The sequence below is a fragment of the Urocitellus parryii genome, chromosome 5 (genome assembly GCF_045843805.1).
Source record: "Urocitellus parryii isolate mUroPar1 chromosome 5, mUroPar1.hap1, whole genome shotgun sequence".
Classification (NCBI taxonomy): domain Eukaryota; kingdom Metazoa; phylum Chordata; class Mammalia; order Rodentia; family Sciuridae; genus Urocitellus; species Urocitellus parryii.
In genome coordinates, this window is record NC_135535.1 from 26,504,827 (window position 1) to 26,524,841 (window position 20,015).

Below are 20,015 nucleotides of genomic sequence, written 5' to 3' on the forward strand. Positions count from 1 at the left end.
CAACTACAGTAATTACCTACAACTAATTCTTAAAATCATACTTTAATAAACTAGTGATTAACTAGACAGCACTGCAGAGCTTCTCTTTTCTTTCAGCTGAATCCTTAAGTAAAATATCCCTACTTACATGATATAGGTTTCTTCTAGGTAGTCACATTAAGGCAAAAACATTTCAAAATAAAAAAAAAAGTACCTACCTGACCCTAAGCTTCAGAAAGCTCACATAAACAAAACAAAACCACAAAGGATTGTTTCCATTTTTATTTGATGTTTCCAAATATAAAAAAAGTCAAGATTCTTACACCAATTATCTCAAATAAGACCATGCAGAGCAATTCAGTGTGTACAGCAGTTACTTCCCCCTCCAGTTTTTGCTGCTCTTTATACAATAGTGTGATAGACAGGAAATTGGATAGCATGTGCTTGGATGGAAAAATGGCATCTTTACAAAACAACATGCAGGGCAGATTCTACTTTGTCTACAAGTCAAATTTACAGTAACTGCTTTTTCATGAGGGACAAGGAACCGAAAAATTAAGTGCCCAATTTTATTCAACTACCCCACAAATAAGCACAATTAACAGCCTCAACACCTTGCAAACTTTGGAGGGTTGAGATGGTAGACATTATACTGTTTATCTTTAGTAGTGGATTCCACTATTTAACCTGGAAATGTTGGCTTTTCAAGTAAATTTCCTTGGGGCTTTCCTCTAATTTTGCTAGATCAGGTTCCACAAGAACATGAAGAAATTTTATAAGTGAAACTGTAAGGTACTCTGTAGTATTATACACATTTTTGCTAGTTGCATAGGTGAATGACAGATGTTTTGCTAAATGGCACTGAAGAAAATCCTGACGGCACTACTTAGACCAAAATGTTTCTGACCAAAGAAAATTATACAACAATATTTATAGGCTAACTTTTAAGAGATGGTTGACATTAATACTGTACATTTTTTACATGTCAAATACATAGTCCAAGAGTTTATAAAATAAGTTCATGCATTATTACCTCTAAGAATATCATGTACAAGATAAACCCCCCAAGTACTCTTGACAGCATTTCAGGTGGAAGCAGTCTTATATACAAAAACAATCCAGTTTGTCTGCTGTGTTAAGTGTATAATTTAAACAAATTTCAGATATTACTGAGAAAAAAAATCTTAAGTCCATTGGTGATTGATACAAATCTGTGGGATTTAAAATGTTTCCTTTTTTAAAAACTCAGAATACATAACCTCTGTACAAAGAAAAATATAAAAATTCTGATGATCACATTTGATTATACTACATAATTTAGGATAAAATGTCACTGGTTAAGTTTTTCTATTTTACTCCTTCCGTTGACAGCATTAATTTGTGAACTATGTTTATATTTAGTTCAGCTGCCTTTAATGGCACAAGATCTCATTTTCAAAACGGCACCAATTTTCCTGAAATATAACAGCTCTATTTTTAGCAGCAATTATATTTTTAAAGGTTAGCAGTTATATAGAGAGCAAATATTTTAACTATACCTTTTCTACTTTATACTCACCAGTTACAATATTTACAAAAGGCTAATATTGTCTGTAAGAAAAAGTGATCTTTTTTCACTCTCCCAACATTAGTCAATGTTTTTTTTTCCTCTCCCCTTATTTCTGACCTTGTTGGGGGAAATGCAGGAGTTTCAATCCAGGTACTTATTTGTTTTAGATGGGATGCCTGGTTTTTAAAGTGAGTATAAAGGGTAAGATGAAATAACTTTTAGTTCAGGTGTGTTTAGTGCCCCAAAAGTTATGACAAACAGTAATTACCGACAACCTAAAAAAGATGAGACATTTGAAGGTGCCTTAACAATCTTAAGCCCACAGCAGCTGAACAGCAAGGTGGCCTTTGTATTTCACTGTGGTGCAGCCATCACTGACTTGGCCCTGAAGGTGAGATTCTAATCCTGTGGTTTCTGGTAAATCTAAATTAAAACTGAAAATGTTTTAAGGGCAATTTACATTGAGGGAAATATGGTTCCAAGATATTCTATGTAAGAGATCAGTGACAAAGGGAATTGGCAACTGAGCATGCTAAATAAATTCCGTGAATACTGTCTTCATGAAAAGAAAGATGTATTTACTACATCATGCATTTTGCTAACAGTATTTCTGTAAAAATCACCAACTCACTATAGAGTAATATTTTGTGTTAAATTACTATTGAATTTTAGGGAAAATAGCCATTTCAGGTTGACAGCAACATAATACTAATTATGCAAATTTAGAGAAGAGTTGACAAATTTCCCAAATATCAAATTGAAGTCCTTTGCCCGAACAGTTAAGGACCATACAGAGACAGTCTAAATGTGCAATTTATGATTTTAAATTCTTATCCTATGAAACAAGTTCTGGAATGGATGGATTTCTTTAATACTACGAATATTTTCCATTAATTCCCACCACAGAAAGATTTGTTGACTATATTAATGCTGCAAATGAGAAAACAATTTAGGGGGAATATACCCACAAGTAATTTGATCTGATAAAAGACTGATGCCAAATGGACAGATCAAAACAAAAAAAACCCTAAAAAAATGCTGTGAAAAAAATGACAAAAATAACATGAGGGGGCATAGTTAAGGCATCTAAAAAAAAATTCCACATGGCTTTGGCTTATTAAAATATTTTACACTTTTTTTTTTTTTAAAGAAGATTTGAAAGCATCTGAAAAACATGCAAATTGTTTGAAATCCCTGCATGGCAAATTCAGACAGTTTGCGAGCATCATTCAGATGTTTGCCAAGGAAAGTGAAGAAGCCTCTCCCCAAGAGATCACACATGGTTGGGGAGGTCCTCCCCAAACTCTCTATCTTACACTAGATGGCAACCCCGAGGTCTGTGCAGCAGTCACAAACAAGGCATTATTATCTGGAAGGGAAGGTACTGTGGAATTTCCATTGCTTGGGGAGCAACCCAGCTTTAGCTTTTCCAGATACTCTGCATGTACAGGTTTATGACATTGGAGAACTTTGATTGCATCTTCTACTTTGAACCACTCTCTCTTTCTTCCTAGAGAATAGTATGACAACAGTTACTATACAGTCAATTTTAAATAGCAAGCTGCACTCTACTAACAATGACCTTTACCCCCGCCCCCCCAAATAACTCTTTTTAGAAACAGCTTAAACAATGTTTCAGGAAACAGTTTTAAGATAATTCAGAAGACCAGAGAGCAAAAGGAATAGGAACTCACCTATATTAACAGAATCTTCCCAGTCTTCTAATATTTCAGTGACTGTAAGAACATAAACATATGTTCTGTGCTTTCGGTCTTGGTTCTGCTTGAGTATAAAAAGAAAAGCATTTTAATCTACAGGAATAAGCCAAGTATGTATTTTCAGGGGAAAAATAAACAGTTCTGGCATAGCACTGACTAAGCAACAATTATTCTCAGTTGTACAGTCTAGCAAGAGTTATTAAAAAAAACTAAAGTTTAAAAGATGAGAACTGGAGCTTCTTCATCAATGATGAAACTAGCTCTGAATATTATTTTTTTTGGTACTGAAGATTAAACCCACAGTTGCTCTACCACTGAGCTATATCACCAGCCTCTTCTTGAGACAGGGTTCATTTAGCTGCCCATGCTGACATAGAAAACTTGTGAACTTCCACCGCAGCTGGAATTATAGTTGTGCACCACCACACGTGGCCTAATAGTAAACTTTTTAACATTGACTTACAAATATTCAACATTGTTTTCATAAATAAAATCTTATAATTTGGAACCTATATTAAAAGAACCATATTCTTTTTACACTAGGTCCTATTCCCTGGGGCTAATCCTGACAACCATTCAGTGCTGTGAAAAATTGCTTCCTTCAGGATATATGTAGAGAAAAAGTCCCAGTTCCTATAGAATATTCCAGTTTATCCAGATACACAGAAAAGCACAGTCCTACCAACCCAGACTGGGGCTTCTTGAACTTGGTTATACCTGATTACTCAGAATGGGGGAAAATTGTTTTAAGATAAAATTCACTTGTGGATAAAGCCAAAGTGTTGATATTTTTATACACACAGCCAGGTTTGAGAATACCTGGGTTAATGCCCTTCTCAAAAACTATCTTTTAAACCAGCACACACCTCTAATCCCAGCAGCTGGGAAGGATGAGACAGAAGGATTAAGAGTTTAAAGCCAGCAGAATCGAGGTGCTAAGCAACTCAGTGAGACCCTGTCTCTAAGTAAAATACAAAATAGAGCTGGGGATGTGGCTCAGTGGTAGAGTGCCCCTGAGTTCAATACCCAGTACCTCCCCCCTCCCAAAAATCGATATGCTTGAAACTCAATTTTGTCCTTATTAAAACTGGAACCTAGTCTTGACTCTAAAAATTTGAATAGAAGGTGACTTTAAAATGAAGGGACTCACTTTCATTCCAATTAAATTTAGTCGTTTGCTGTAGTCTAAGACTTTAAATAATTGCCTCGATTTACCACAAATAACCCAAATAATCCAATCAGTTTACTGTGTCTTTGGGAAGGAGTATGAACAGCAAATTAGACACATGGTAAGTCACTTATTAGTTTTTATTATTACTATTATTTCTCTTCATCATCATCATCATTTGCTACTTTCCAGTGCTGAGGATAAAACCCAGGGCCTCACACAAGCTAGATAACTGCTCTAATACTGAGCCACATCCCCAGTACTATTTTTCTAAAATTGTTTTTCTTATTTCTATGCCTAGCAATTAATATTTATCTGTTACAGTACATTCATAAATTCATTGAAATCACTGGGGCAAAAGGGCAAAATGATTCTGTTTTATTTTCTAAGGGAAAAGATATATTGATTGACATTTTCTGTTGAATAGTACTTGGAAAACAATACTGTTTTATTTTCTAAGGGAAAAGATGTATTGATTGACATTTTCTGTTAAATAGTACTTGGAAAACAATACTGTTACCTTCCAATATTTTGAGCTTTATGAGTTTTCTTCAAAGACCTGTCACCATATTGACAAATGTCACTTGAACTATGATATTTGAATTACTGAAAACAAATCTTATCTTTTCCAGTTTAACCAGGAGATGGTGCTATGAAACTGGGTAAAACAAGTGCTGAATTCTGGAAAAGTCTGAATGCTTATGCTTTTAGGACTTTAAAAACTACTGTATACTTGTAAGAGTCATCAATTCTCCCAAGTGCTGAACAACTGGAATTCTGAATTTCCTAAAAGCATAAAAATAAAATTATATGGTTTTACCTTAAAGACTGAACTAACCCTTAAATATTATCTTGAAAAAATAATGTCCCCATGTTTCATATATTCCATATATCTAGGACTGGAAACCCACTGACGGGGGTAATTACTACCATAATAATGCTGTATAAAAATGGATGGTATATTAAAAAAAGGTGAAGTGGCTTTTACTTACCTCCTCCTTTTCTAATCCTTATGACTACCTTGCCTACAGACAGTGTTAGAGGAATGTCTGGTTCAGCCTGCTGCCAGATTATCTTGCTGATCTTCAAAAGGAATAAATGCTATTAACAGCTAGGTGAGGATTACTTTTGTAACTCACCTCAAATATACCCAGGAGTCTTCCTAGTTTTCCTTTGACTCCTGCCTATTAAAAAAAAGGATGAAATGCAAATATTTATCTTTTCATAATAATGTAATTTACATAAGTTATTCTGGCTCCTTCAATTTTTGAATCTAAACAGAATGGGCTTTCCCATACCAAATCACTATCTTCCTGCTTCTGTGAAGTTTTTTGACCATACCAAGATTCAGGTCCTGTGGTTTGCTATAAAATAATGTGACTACATGTGACTCCTTATTGATCAGATTATTGTTTTATAAGAAGTGGCATGAATTGATAGAAATTAGATTTTCTACCAATTTGAGTCAAACATGAATGAAATCAGACTTCTGTAAATACACACTTCCTCTTCTTAAAGATCCATCTTTCTCCTTTCTTCTTTTCCCATGGCTTAGATTTAGGATTCTTCTATGCACCCTTCTATTACACAGTCTTCATTATTTATTCCTAGCATTGTAACTAACCTATTGCAACTTCAGTTGTTCCCCATTTCATACTACAAATGAATACCACTGGACATGCCGTTTCCTCTACTTAAGGTGTCCTTCCTTCAGGAAATTGCTATTATTACCAACCTACTGCTGTGAAACCTCTCCTTATGTACAAAGCCTAAGAATGGCCTTATGCATTCCCTTCCCATTTATAACAGCACCACTACTTACTTTGTTGTTTTGCCTGTGAGTAAGCTCTATCAACTGAAAGAATATAAGCAAACCACTTATGCTTTTATACATGAGGGAGTGTCATATTTTATTGATCTTGATGACAAAAGTAGTAAAACAAAAGCAATTGCTTTTTTAAATTTTAATTTATTTATTTATATGTGGTGCTGAGGTTCTACTCAGGGCCTCACACATGCTAGGCGAGCGCTCTACCGCTGAGCCACAACCCCAGCCCCAGCAATTGCTTCTTACTCATTTGAGATAGAATTACAGCTTATGATCCATGCATTCCTGTTCGATGTTAATACTAACCTTGCCAAGGCCATAATATTACACACTGATCACTGATCAAGTAATCAGGACAATCAGGAAGTTACATGTCGATATGATTCTGAGCAACTTTCACACTGACTTTACCTCAATTTTACCAGGTTAAAAAAAAAAAAAAACGTGGTTTAGCAAAATGCTAACTACAGTCACATGGTTATCGGTGTTCTATCAGAAAACAACGAAAAAGCACTGCTGGGACCTGCTTAACTTCTTGCCTTCTCCTCAGTGTTGCTGAGCAAAATACCTTGTTTGTACACCTCACACAGAAGACCCTTCTGTAGAATCCCAATGTACAGTGTGTGTGAAAGGAGAATAAATGACCATTCACCTCACCTCCTCATAAACTTCCCTCACGGCAGCACCGCCAGGCTCCTCCTCAGGCTCCATTCCTCCTCCTGGGACAATCCACTGGTCTGGGTACCGACTGCTACTCACCAACAGCACCTGCAAGACCCACCGTGACCATGTATTTCCAGCCTGAGAAGCACTATGGATACAAACAACATTCTCAAACCTTTGCAGGGTTGTAGCTGATTCTTAAATGTCATTAAAATTACTAAGAGTACACCTTATACTACCAAAAAGGTTTGTGTTTCCAAAGACCAAAAATCCAACATATGACCACATTACTAAACCATTCTGTGTTTAATGAGATAATTTAAATAGTAGATTCAATTAGTAAAATTTCCCAATTCTTGGATATTAACAAAGGATACAAGCAAAGACTTCATTTACTAACCCTAAAGTTGAACACACTGGGGTTTGCAGTTCTATCAATTATTCTTTAGTTAGGAAATCTTTAATTACTCTTCCATATAAGGATATGACCATAGATGTGTCACCTTGTTAAAATATAATGAATACCTGGAAGACTACAGATGCTGTGAAAAAGGAACAGGGAAATGCATGTAGAATCAATGCTTGGTACATAGAACTGTCATTTTTATGCTCACCATTAGCAAATTCCATCACCACCTGTTTTGTTTGGTACAGTTTATGAGCTAAGAAGGGTTTTTCTATTTTTAAAACAGATGACATTTATATTTCAGTGTCCATAGGTAAAATTTTATTAGAACCAAGTCACACTCATTCACTTGTACACATTAATCTGGCTGATTTATCCTTTAAGAGTAGAGGTGAATTATATTTACACTATATAGCCTGCAAAGTCTAAAATACTTATCTGGCTTTTTTTTTTTTTTTTTAAAGAGAGAGTGAGAGAGGAGAGAGAGGAGAAAGAGAGAGAATTTTTTTTTAATATTTATTTTTTAGTTGGCGGACACAACATCTTTGTTGGTATGTGGTGCTGAGGATCGAACCCGGGCCGCACGCATGCCAGGCGAGCACGCTACCGCTTGAGCCACATCCCCAGCCCTTATCTGGCTTTTTATAGGAACACTCTACAGAACTCTAATCAAGGACACCATTAAGCCTTAACTATATAAATTCTTCAAAACAACAGACCCCCGTTGTATTATCAAGACAAGTATAGATGTTAACTATTTAATAGTACCTGGAATAGTATTACATAGCAGTCTTAAAAATGAAACCTGTGGTATAGGTTAGGTCGAAATCCACTCAAGTTTTAAAAGAATGACAAAATCTTTATCAATGTCAAATGATATTATGAAGGTAACATGTTTTAACCACAACAATAATTTTGCAAGATTATCATATAATATTGCTTTCAAGTAAATTTAAACAAAAGTTAATCCCAGTGGGTACTGATATATATATTTATTTGACATGCATACAGCAGTTCTATCTCCCTAGCTCTATCCTTCGTTCACAGCCAGTACTGATGCCTCCTCCTACTTGAGGTAGGCTAACAGGAACTTTACCTTTCCCAACAAGTTCAGACTGTCAGTAGTTCAGACTTCTACCTTCCCCCTAAATCCCCAAACGGCTGAGTAGGAAGAAAATGCCTATTTAGGCAATATACCTCCCTTACTATAAAAGAGTACACCTTTGCCTAGGGACACACCTTCATCACAGCCAGTGATCATTTACAAGAGTCAGCATTGTTTCACTTTAGATCTGGACACAGCTTTATTGCTTGCACCGACATCATTCCTTGAAGCAAACAACTTGTTGTAAAACAATAACAAAACCAGAGGAAGTACTGAAAACTAACATGATGGCTGACAAAGTCTTAGTGGAATTACTGATGCCTATCTTTGAGGGTAGCAAGTTCAAAACTAGCAATTTTGGTAAAATGAAATGTAAGACAGCTTTAAATTTAAATAATACTAAGTAGTTACGTATCAAAATCAGAAGCTAAACAGCCACAGTTAATGAAATGTATTGAGTATCAGAAGACATAGGTTTGATTCCAAAGGTGACTGACTGCACAGAAGATTATAACCAAGGTGTTCCATTCCTTGATACACATAAGGTATGTGCTAATAAGCAACCTTCAATGCATTGGTTTCCTTGTGTGAAAAGAGAAATAATTATTCTTATAGGATTGGTGTTAATGAGAATTTAATATCTTAAAGCCAGGGGTGGTGGCACACATCTGTAATCCCAGCAGCTTGGAAGGCTGAGGCAGGAGGATCATTAGCTCAAAACCAGCCTCAGCAATTTAGCAAGGTCTTGTGTCCAGATAAAATGTAAAAAAGTACTCTAGATAAAATCTAAAAGAGGGCTGGGGATGTGGCTCAGTGGGAAAGCATCCCTAACCTCAATCCCTTGTTCAAAAAAAAAAAAAAAAAAAAAAAAGACTTAGGTCCTGTCATTCTTGGCCACTACTAGTTCTCTGTTCTCCCCACTTATTGACTTGGATTAATTTACCAAGAATTAGGTGCATCGCCCAATGGTACTAATTCTATTTGTTTTATAGTTACTGAGAAATAATGATGCTATCATGGCAGAAAAAGATACATCAAAAAGACTGTAAAGATTAATTGAAGATAGGCTATTAAAACTACTATGGACACTAGGAGCAATGGTGTATGCCTAATCCCAGCAACTAGGGAGTCTGAAGCAGGAAGATGGTAAATTCGAGATTAGTCTCAGCAATTTAGCAAGGCCTTAAGCAACTTAAAGAGAGACCCTGTCTCAAAATAAAGAAAAGGACTGGGGATGTAGCTCAGTGGTAAAGTGCCCTTGGGTTCAATCCCCAGTATAGAAAAGAATGGGAGAAAAAGTAAAATCCATTAAGAACCTAAAGTCTCTATGTTCAAATTCTTAAAAATGCAAATCAAATTTCAAATCTTTCTAATTTACTCAAAAAGGAGGTTTGGGCTGGGAATGTATCTCAATGTTAGAACTTTGAGTTTATTCCCAAGCACTAAAAAAAAAAAAAAAAAAAGTTTGGGGGGCAGCTACTGAGGATCTAGGCCAATCCAAGGTCTTGGTCCTATATCAATATTTGCAAATTAAATGTTAAACTAAAAAATGTTTAAAGTGTATCTTATGCCACTGGGAAAGTAAATGGCAACTACTGGTTCTGACTGCAGGGTTAAAGACCTATTTTTCTAGGCACAAGGTATGAGTTACATATAACCTGATTTTACTTACTATACTATCTTACTATACAATTCTATGCTTTCTTAGCAAGTAGGTTTTTTTTTTTTTTTTTTTTTTTTTTGGCACCAGGGACTGAACCCAGGGCACTTCACCAGTCCTTCTTAATATTTTATGTAGAGACAGGGTCTCTCTGCGTTGCTTATGGCCTGGCTAAGGTGCTGAGGCTGACCTTGAACTCCATCCTCCATGAGTCCTAAAAAAAATAAAATAAAATTCCAAGGGTCACGTATCTAGGTCAATGACTATATGTTCTCAATTCTCCAAGACTGTCTTTAATAGCTAAATTATATAAGATTATTAATGTTGGAAAACACCCTAGCATAGACTGTGTCGGCTTTTCTGAATTAACATTTTAGCCTCATATTTTAAAACCAAACCAGTATCATCAATAGGACATCTACATATGACTAAATTTTCTTCCAAAAGTCACCAACTCATGGAACCACTCACTGAGTGGGTCAACATCTCCCTTTCATAAATTATTTAGAAAGTTCCATGAAACACATCTACATAAATTTTTTGGACAAGTTGAGTTAGTCTAATCAAAGAATGAAGATTGCGTCTGTTCATACAAGTGTATCTTTAAAAAAACAAAACAAAAAAATGACAATTTACACTAGAACAGAACTGAGCTCTTCTTACATGCCCTTGATCTGCCTCTACCTCCAGCCTGACTTTTGACCTATTCATGCCTTTTTGAGCATGAAACACATTTGCCAGCAAAATCTTATGGATTTTTTAAGATGAATTAAAATTCAGTTTCTCATTCCACTAGTCATTTCAAGGACCATGTATTGGAAAACACAGATCCAGCACCTTAAAGGTACATACTTTTCGGAGCAAGAAAAACATGTTAATTATCTACTTATAATTTCCATCAAAAAGATTCCCTTTTTAAAGTTCTTTATGAAAATGGACTAGTAAGAAAGAAATATATTCATGGCATCAAACTAAATCCATTTACTTTTTGTCTTTATAATCTTCAATCTTTAGATGGTAAGAATAATCTATCTCTTGTCAGATATAGTAATTCAGCATAAATTCTTGAACTTAAGGAGAAACACTCTCAAGAAAGAAGTTTATTTTGTTTTTTTCTCCCATAATAAGTATTCAACTCAGGGCTTCGAACATGCTAGGCAAGCACTCTATCAGAATATTTTATATTTTATCTTTTGTTTTGAGACGGGATCTCCCACAGGCATTCTATAGACAAGAGGTTAGGTCTGCCAGGGTGGAAGAAATAAATCTGGCCAGGCGTAGTGGTGCACGCTTATAATCCCAGAGGCTTGGTAGGAGGATCATAAGTGAAAGGCCAGTCTCAGCAACTTAGCAAGATCCTGTCTCAGAATAAAAAATAAAAAGGGCTGGGGATGTGACTCAGTGGTTGGTTAAGTGCCCCTGGGTTCAGTCCCTGGTGCCAAAAAAAAAAAAAAAAAAAGACAATTAACACAGCCTCTGTCCCCCTCAACCGGCCTCCCAAACTGAGTGGTCAGATTTTTGAGGCCAACTAGGACAGCCAAGCAATCCTGTAATTAACTAGGTCCATCATGGGCATGAGAAATGGCTATGGAATTCCACAAACCATCCCCAGCACTAGATGAATATGGATTGATAAAAACTGACAGCACTCTGTGAGATGTGCATATTTTAATTAGGTCAACAAGAGAGGATAAAATGGCTATTTTTAGGCAGGAGATTGTGATTAGATGAAAGCACATGAATTTATCAGTATTTTCTAAGCACTTCCTACTTTGTCCCCAAGTACCAACACCTGCTCTATCTCAGAGGGTTTTAAGAATGACAGTATGAAAGTCAGTTTGTTTATACTTCATCTTAGAGTTTTCTCCACTTCTCTTTCAAGAAAAAGGGTTCACTAAATTAAAAAGCCTAGTTTTGGGGCTGGGGTTGTAGCTCAGTGATAGAGTGCTTCCCAGTGAGAGGCACCACATAAAAATAAAACAAAGGGCTTAAAAAAAAAAAAAAAAGCCTAGGATTACCAGAACCCTGTAATCCCATCAATGCAGGAGACTGAAGCAGGAGGATCCAAATTCCAGCTCAGCCAGGGCAACTGAGTGAGACCCTGTCTCAAAAAAAGCATCACACCTTTCTGTTAGTACAAATTTAAAATCTTCTTTGCAATTTTCTTTCAAGATTGATGTCTAGTATAATAAACAACTGAAACTTTGTTTCTTAGATAAACCTTTGGGATGCTAAGTACTGTACTGACCATAGCGATTGTTTTACTAGGTATGAATTCACATTCTCAGCTTCATTATTCTTTTTCTAATATAGGTGGTGGGAAAAGTAAACTATTAATAGCTATAGTTATTTATATACATGCAGAGTTCCACAATTTATTTTTTTTAATTTTTTTTCTTTTGAAGTACTGAGGACTCAGCCCAGGACCTTTCATGTGCTTAGCAAGCACTGTATTTAGCTACACTCTCCCGCCCCACTACACAATTTATTTTAAAGGCCCTTTTTGGTTTGTTTTGGTGAAGACAATTACCTAATCACAACATACTGTTTCCTACAATTACATTAATTTTTTTTTAAAGAGAGAGAAGAGAGAGAGAGAGAGAGAGAGAGAGAGAGAGAGAGAGAGAGAGAATTTTTAATATTTATTTTTTAGTTCTCAGCGGACACAACATCTTTGTTGGTATGTGGTGCTGAGGATCGAACCCGGGCCATACGCATGCCAGGCGAGCGCACTACTGCTTGAGCCACATCCCCAGCCCCATTAATTTTTTTTTTTTTAAAAAAGGGCAGATGCTCATGAGTCCTTCTCATAAATACTGGAAGCATTTAAACCCCACAGAATCACCGTAAAGTATTATCATTTGCTATCCCCCCAAAGCATACTAACAGGCAAATAAACATTTCTATAATATCCTCAATCTACTGAAAAGAAAGTTAGCATGTTAATTATGTTCTAAAAATGGTACGACTGACCTAACAAAGCTCATGTAAAATCTCATTAAGACAATACACTAACAGCTATCAGAGCTATACGTGGTCACTAAGGTTTTAAATTTATTTTCCATATCCACTGTCAGGAGATATGTCACATTGATGACAGATGAAAGTAGACATCCAACCTTCCATATAAACCAGGGCTGAGACCAAACAGATTTAAAGACTACTCATTCCACCAAGATACAGAACCAGACTTTAATCACATTCAAACCTCAAAGCCAAAAATGTTCAGAGTGGTGGACACCAAGACATTTCCTCTTACCCCATTCAACCTGACTACCTTCACATAAGCATTCCTCCTTCTACACTACACTGCTGCTACTTCACTTTACCCTGTTTTTCACGCCCTGGACAAATAACAGAAAAACATCATTTGAAATGTAATGGTGGCACATGCCTGTAATCCCAGCTATTTACAAGTCCCTGTCTCAAAAATAAAAAGGACTAGGGATATGGTGCAGTGGTATAGTGCTTCCCGCACTCAATCCCCAGCACTGCAAAGCCCCAAACAACAACAACAATTAAAACAAAAACAAAAACTCTGACACAATCTACTTCTATCATAGTTAGCCATTTCAAAGGAATTTAACCAAAATTAGGTGAGCAGCAGGGGATGAACATCCACCATGCACAAACGGCCATTTGAAAAGATTGTAGGTTTAACAATGGCTAGGATACACCTAAGACCCTAAGGAAAAAACAGATGAAAATGCTATAGAAGTGCATTTCCTCAAACAAGGTAGTTGGTTTAGTGACTTATACGACAGCCCTTTTTTAGGTCTGGGAGGGCTATCCGCAGGAGGATGGTGAGTTCAAAGGCAGCCTCAGCAACTTAGTAAAGCCCTAAGCAACTCAGCAAGACCCTGTTTCTAAATATAAAAAAGGGGTGGAGATGTGGCTCAGTGATTAAGTGCCCCTGGGTTCAAAGTTACTAGCCATGTGTGGTGGCTCATGCCTGTCATCCCAACTACTTGGAAGGCTGAGGCAGGAGGATCTCAAATTTGAAACCAGCTTCAGCAATTCAGTGAGAAAATAATTCTCAAAATAAAAAGGGGTGGGGAGGTTGCTCAGTGGTAGAGCACTTACCTAGCATGTATGAGGACCTGGGTTCAATTCCCAAGACCAACAAAGGGATGTGGGGGGTGTGAGGAAGCTATCTTTGGACAGTATTTAGTCTTTTTTTTTTTGAGAGAGACTGAGAGAGAGAGAGAATTTTAACATTTATTTTTTAGTTCTCGGCAGACACAACATCTTTGTTTGTATGTGGTACTGAGGATCGAACCCGGGCCGCAAGCATGCCAGGTGAGCGCGCTACCGTTTGAGCCACATCCCCAGCCCCAGTATTCAATCTTAATGAAACATGAGCCCCACAGTATATATATGAAAGGGGTGGACTAACTACTGACTTAAAGTGTAAAGACGGAGACTTTAATTGTACTAGTGGAGACTTAATTGTACTAATAATTCTAATTAGTACTGTTACTATTTATTAGTGCTTTCTGAGACTACCTTGTCTTTGTTTTATGATTTTGTAGAATTCAGATTTTCCATGAATATATACTCAGTATTACAGCAGACCATCTGCAGAAGATGCAGCCACTGGCTCTGGGAGGTTAAAAGCTAATTACAGCACCAAGTCCAATGGCAGAGTAGTAGTCAGATTTTAGGACCGATAATGTCTCTCTTGCAACTGTGCCTAGATTCCATCCAGGATCAAGTCATTTCTATTTCTCATCTTGGCAGTGTTCCCATTTTGCTGGCATTTTGCTGGTGTATTCATGCTTAAATAAATCTAAATTCTAAATGTCCTTTGTTCAAAACTAAGAGTTCCTTTCCTGTCTAACAAGTCCTTAGCCTTACATTTAAGGCACTCTATGTTTACCTATTCCTTGTTTTTTGGTATCCCAAGCTGTAGCATTATAGATCACAGTCCCAAGTCTTACTGTTTGGGATGCTTGGTCCTTTTCCTGCATTCTGAAATGACTCACTTTGGATGTGAATCCCAGAGCACCTGAAAGCACTTTTATCTTACTGTACTTCCCTTTTAATCAGTCATTTGTCTAACCTGCCACTACAGGATATGAATTGAGACTTCATCTTTGCACTGTTCAAACTATATGTATGCAAATATGCTCAAAGTTAACCAATTTTCAGTTACCTATTTGTAAAGGTGTTGGCATCTTTCACTAAACAAGCACAGTCTACAGGAAAATTATTTTGTGAGCTTGTTTCAAAGCCCAACTGCCAAAACTGAAGGTGGTTCTCCACAGAAATAATTTTCTAGAGAGGCTGATTGAATAAATCTAAGACTTTGAAACAAAACATCTGGCCTCTAAATGAATTTTTTTTTTTTTTAATTTTTTGGTACTGAGGATTTAACCCAGGGGCAGTTTACTACTTACTGACCTACATCATGACCTTTTTTTTTGAGACAGTCTTGCTAAATTGCTAAGGCTGGTCATGAATTTGGAATCCTCCTGCTTCATCCTCCCAAGTCGTTGGGATTACACTAGTTGGCTCTAAAGGCATCTGTGACCTTGGGACAAGTTACCTATTTTCTTCCTGTATAAATTCTAATACTTATTTACCTCACAGGGCAGAATAAAGATAAAAATGAGAAGAAAAAAAATAAAGCCACCCTCAAAAAAAAAAAAAAAAACCAGACTCTGCTATCAGAACAATCTTCTTTCCAGAACCACCTGTTCTAAAGAACTTACTGAGAACTCCCTCAGTGCCAGGAGAGCCAGATGTGAGCTCTACACAGCTTTTTATGGTCAAATAGCAATTACTTTTATTTCAACTTATACTCATCCTCAAAATATGCATTTAAAAGTCCTCACCAGATCTAGGTGTTCTTAATCCAGCACAAGGAAACATTAGTTAGAGAGGTGGGTATAAGCTGGTTTGCATCCTATTCTTGGAAGGCTAGCAATGTAATTTCAACAGAGTGGAAGCAAATTCAGTGTTCCTGGACATCTTACTAAAAGTTTTGCTAGAGTTTACTCTGTAATTACCATGTAACAGAGCCTCAACTGTACACAACCAAAGAAAAGAAGATTTTGAAGAGCTAAAACAGATGTTAAAGTTGGCTTTACATTTTACTTCAGAGAATTTCAGAGTCTTCCCTCTGTATATCCTCTAACAAGCTGATTCACTGGTTTCTCAATCTACAGATTATTACTTACAAAGTTTTACACAATGGCATCTCTAATATATTCACCAAATCTTATCCCTTACTTCATTTTATCTAACAGAGCTAGTCTATTTACTCAACTACAGGCTATGAATTTGGTAGTTATTTTACAAAAAAAATAATCCCCCCCCCCACCCTGGCAGTGATGGGGATTAAACCCAGGGCCTCTTTCCAGGTAGGAAAGAGCTCTACCACGGAGATATACCCCTGGACCAAGGATAAACAATTTCCAAGCATAAAAACAACCCACTTATCTGCTAAGGTAATTCTTGAAGCTCTTGTCAGACTATATTATCATATACAATATGGATCATTTTGACTTCCTCCATCTCCCATATATTCCCTTAGGGACTTAAAAAAAAATTAACAAAGTCTGAATTTCCAAGTTCACATTATGGCAAGACTTCAAAGATAACACTTTCAGAAAGACTTTGAAGCTCAGTCTCACAAAATCTCACTCATTTAACAAATGTGTGCATCTAATTGCTATTGGCCAGTCCCTCCTAGGAGCCCAGCATCAGAAGTACGGATTGAGCACCGAATTCTGACTCTACAACTTTCTAACTGTGTCATCTGGGCAAAGCATTTATGCTCTGTACTGTCTTCCTCACCTGTAACAGGAAAAACCAGTATTACCTCCAAGTTTTAAAGGGATTACATGTAACAAACTTTCCTCTGGCTGTACCTAGCACATTGTAAACTCTCAACTAAGAATATGATCATAAAATAAGCCAGACAAGATCCTTGATTCTTACTGTGATCACTGTTAGCTATATTCTTCTACAAAGTATGTGTTCCTCCAATATGATCCTTCTTTTAAAAACCTAATTTTTTTTTTGGTAGTACACAGTTGATGCTTGTTGGCTTTGTTCATTCTGCAAATGTTAGAGATCCTACTCCTGGTAGTTTCTAATTCTATGTAGATTCATCTGAAAGACACTGGTTTTCTCTAGAAACACCTTCAGAATTTAGGTTTAACATTTAAAGGACTCCAAAAGAGCACTGAAAAACCAACCCAAAGGTTGATTAGCCTTAAAGGCAATAGTGTCTTTAAAATAAAAAAAGGGGAGTGGGGTGGGTGGCAAAAGTTTAAAGGCACATGATCTTTTGTCAGCAAGAACTAACCACTGAGTGTATACTATAAGTCATACTTACCAGAACTATAGACTAGTAATAAGGAAGCCATTAAATTCCCATCTCCAGCTTTAGCCTGGTATTTTATTGGTCACAATTATGGAAACATAAATCTGAATGTTAACTTTTCTCCTATCAAATCATTTTTAGAACGATAGTGTTAAAAATTTTCATCAGCTACCAAGTGGCTTATTGCAAATTCAAAACAGTGAGCTATTTTAAAATTAAGTAAACGTAAGTGAAATAAGTAAAAACCGCTCTTCTGGGAAAACCCCCCACCCCGCCCCTGCCTATGAACCCAAAGCTGAGGAGTTATGTAGCATATCGACTGCTTGCTCTTGGAGAAGACCGCTCTTTTCCAGATGTCAAGCCAAACAGCAAAGTAAAGAAGCCTTGATAAATATGCTAAGACTAGCAGTTATTGTCTGAAAATGGCAACTTTCCCCATTTCTAGTTTATTTTAGTCCTTTGGGTGACATCCGACATCTTTCAGTACCCACCTTTCTGCATCAGAAAAACTTTTAAGAGGCCATTTTTTAAAACGAAGTATAATTATGCCAACTGTATCTGAGCTCATGGATCCACTTGACTAGACCGAAGGCGATTTCGCTTTAAAGCCCGGGGAGGACCTGCTACTTGTTCCACAAACCAAACTAGATTTAATCCGAAACCGCAAGCTGCAGTAACGTGGAAAGGAAATATAAAAGGAAGGGCCCGGCTGCAACACGCCATTTCTGCCCTCCGTTAGCACCGGAGGTTTATCCAGCTTTAAGCTCAACTCGCACGTTAAGATGGTGACTCGCGCTAGGTGAGACTTTCCCGGGGGCCAGGAGGCGCCTCGGCCTCCCGTCCTCACGCGGGCCCCGACGGAGAGGGCCGGACTGGGCGAGCCCCTTTGTCTCCGCGATCAGCCGGGAGAAAGGAAGGAAGGAGGGTGGGAGGGAGCAGCGAGAGGCTCCAATCGCCCCGGCGTGGCGCAGACCGAGGGTCGGCGGGGACCCGGCGAAGGACCACCCGCCCGCTGCCCCAGAGGCCCCGCGGAGCGCAGCGTGCGCCGGCCGCTCACCTCGTCCTCCTGCTCGCTCCGGAAGCACAGGCACGCCGCCCGCTTCTTGAAGCCCTCGCGGTCATAGGTCCGCGTCTGGTTGGGCTTGAACTTCATCATAGAGGCGGGCTCTTGCTGCCGAGGCTGCTCCGGCCGCCGCAGAGGGGGCCCGGCCGCAGCCACCCCGCCGGGGAGTAGGGGCGAGGGCGAGTCGGTGGCTCGGCGCGCCGGTAGAAAGGCGGCGGCGCGGGGAGTGGCAGCGAGGCCGGTTAGTCCCGGGGCCGACGGCCGCTCCGACGCGGTGCAGGACACGAGCGCGGGTCACTGGAGCCCGGGTGTCGGGATGGAAGCGCCGCCTCTGCCCCGGCGTCCGCCTTTCTCCATGGAGCCCGCCGCCTCTCGCCTGCGCTCCTCCTGTCGCCGCCGTCAGGGGGAAGAGCGAGGCTCGAGGCTCGCGCCACGCGGAGACAGTTGCGAGGACTCGCGCGGACGGAGCAGCAGCGCTGCGGCGGCTGCGCGCCGCCCCCTCCACCACTATTTAAGCGGCCCTGCGCGCCACCGCCCCCCGCGCGCGCCATCCTGCGCGCGCCACCGCGCCTGCGTGTCCGGACCGTTGCGGCGGGGCGGGGCCTCGTCCTCCTGGGGGCGGGGCTGCGCGCTCTCGGACTCGGGTTCTGAGGGGCCTCGCGGCTGGGGCTAGATCGAGCGTGGAGTGACCGTGCCTCCGTGCAATGACAGTAAATGGAAGGAAGCCAAGACCCCTCCCTCCCTCCTTATTTACAAGGGTCCTCCCGCGACTTTCCTCTGAGGACCCTAAATATTTTCTCCTCAAGAGGGGAGCTAAGTACATTCAGCCCCTGCAAAGTTGCACACTGGTCAGGAAATGCCAGAGGCACCGCAGCAACTGTAGAGGCTCCGCGGTGACCATAGAGTCGTGAAGGCCTAGAAAGGTTGAGACTTTCATTAAGGGTTTCTTTTCTTCTTTTTATTCCCCCCCCCCCAAAAAAAAAAAAAAAAAACGGGAGAAGGGCAAATTTCCTGATTAACTGTTTTTCTTCTTTCTTTCGTCTCCTTCTCTTTGCTTGGGATGGTTCGCGTTCTCTTTTAGAGTCAGCTCAAGCTTAATCATAGTTTTGAAAATTGTTCTGTTCCCCCCACTTTGTCTTACCCTCCAGAATGTATCTGTTAGTTCTAGTTAATGGCTATCGTTTACTGTTTTTCCTGTGTGTCTCCTTCTAAGTAACAGGCACAGTTGGGTGCTGAGGCCACAAACACTAAATAACTGGAATTTGTTGCTCTCTGGCAACTTGCAGTCTTAGGGACTTGAGGCAAACAACTTCAAAATTTCAGTGTCATAGAAGCCCTGAGAAAGAAGGCCTGGTATTAAAGAACCCCTTAACCCACCCCTACCCCTCCTTCCACAGAGGCCTTCCCTGCTTAGGTCTTTGCACATCTGTTTCTTTTTCATTCTTGGAGCCTCCTGTGTGCCAAGCGCTGGCATCTAACAAAACAAGTCAGCCTCTGCCCTTCCAGGTACTTAGGGACTTTAGAGCAGTCAAATGTTAATCAC

At 38.9% G+C, this 20,015-nt stretch overlaps 1 protein-coding gene across 4 annotated transcripts; it reads right to left on the minus strand.

The window, feature by feature from the left end:
- Nucleotides 1-246: 246 nt before the first annotated feature.
- Nudt4 (nudix hydrolase 4) lies at nt 247-18,996 on the minus strand. 4 transcript variants are annotated; one of them, XM_026397009.2, is made up of 5 exons: nt 18,467-18,996; nt 6,900-7,010; nt 5,554-5,598; nt 3,223-3,310; nt 247-3,038 (listed from the first exon to the last, which is right to left on the minus strand). In XM_026397009.2, exons 1-5 carry the CDS (start codon nt 18,563-18,565, stop codon nt 2,836-2,838), a joined length of 546 nt encoding a protein of 181 aa, XP_026252794.1. In that variant the 5' UTR covers nt 18,566-18,996; the 3' UTR covers nt 247-2,835. The 4 variants fall into 4 exon arrangements, with proteins under 4 accessions (XP_026252794.1, XP_026252791.1, XP_026252782.1 ...); XM_026397006.2 differs by having other exon boundaries at nt 3,223-3,307; nt 6,900-7,053; XM_026396997.2 differs by having other exon boundaries at nt 6,900-7,053.
- Between the last annotated feature and the right edge of the window lie 1,019 nt (nt 18,997-20,015).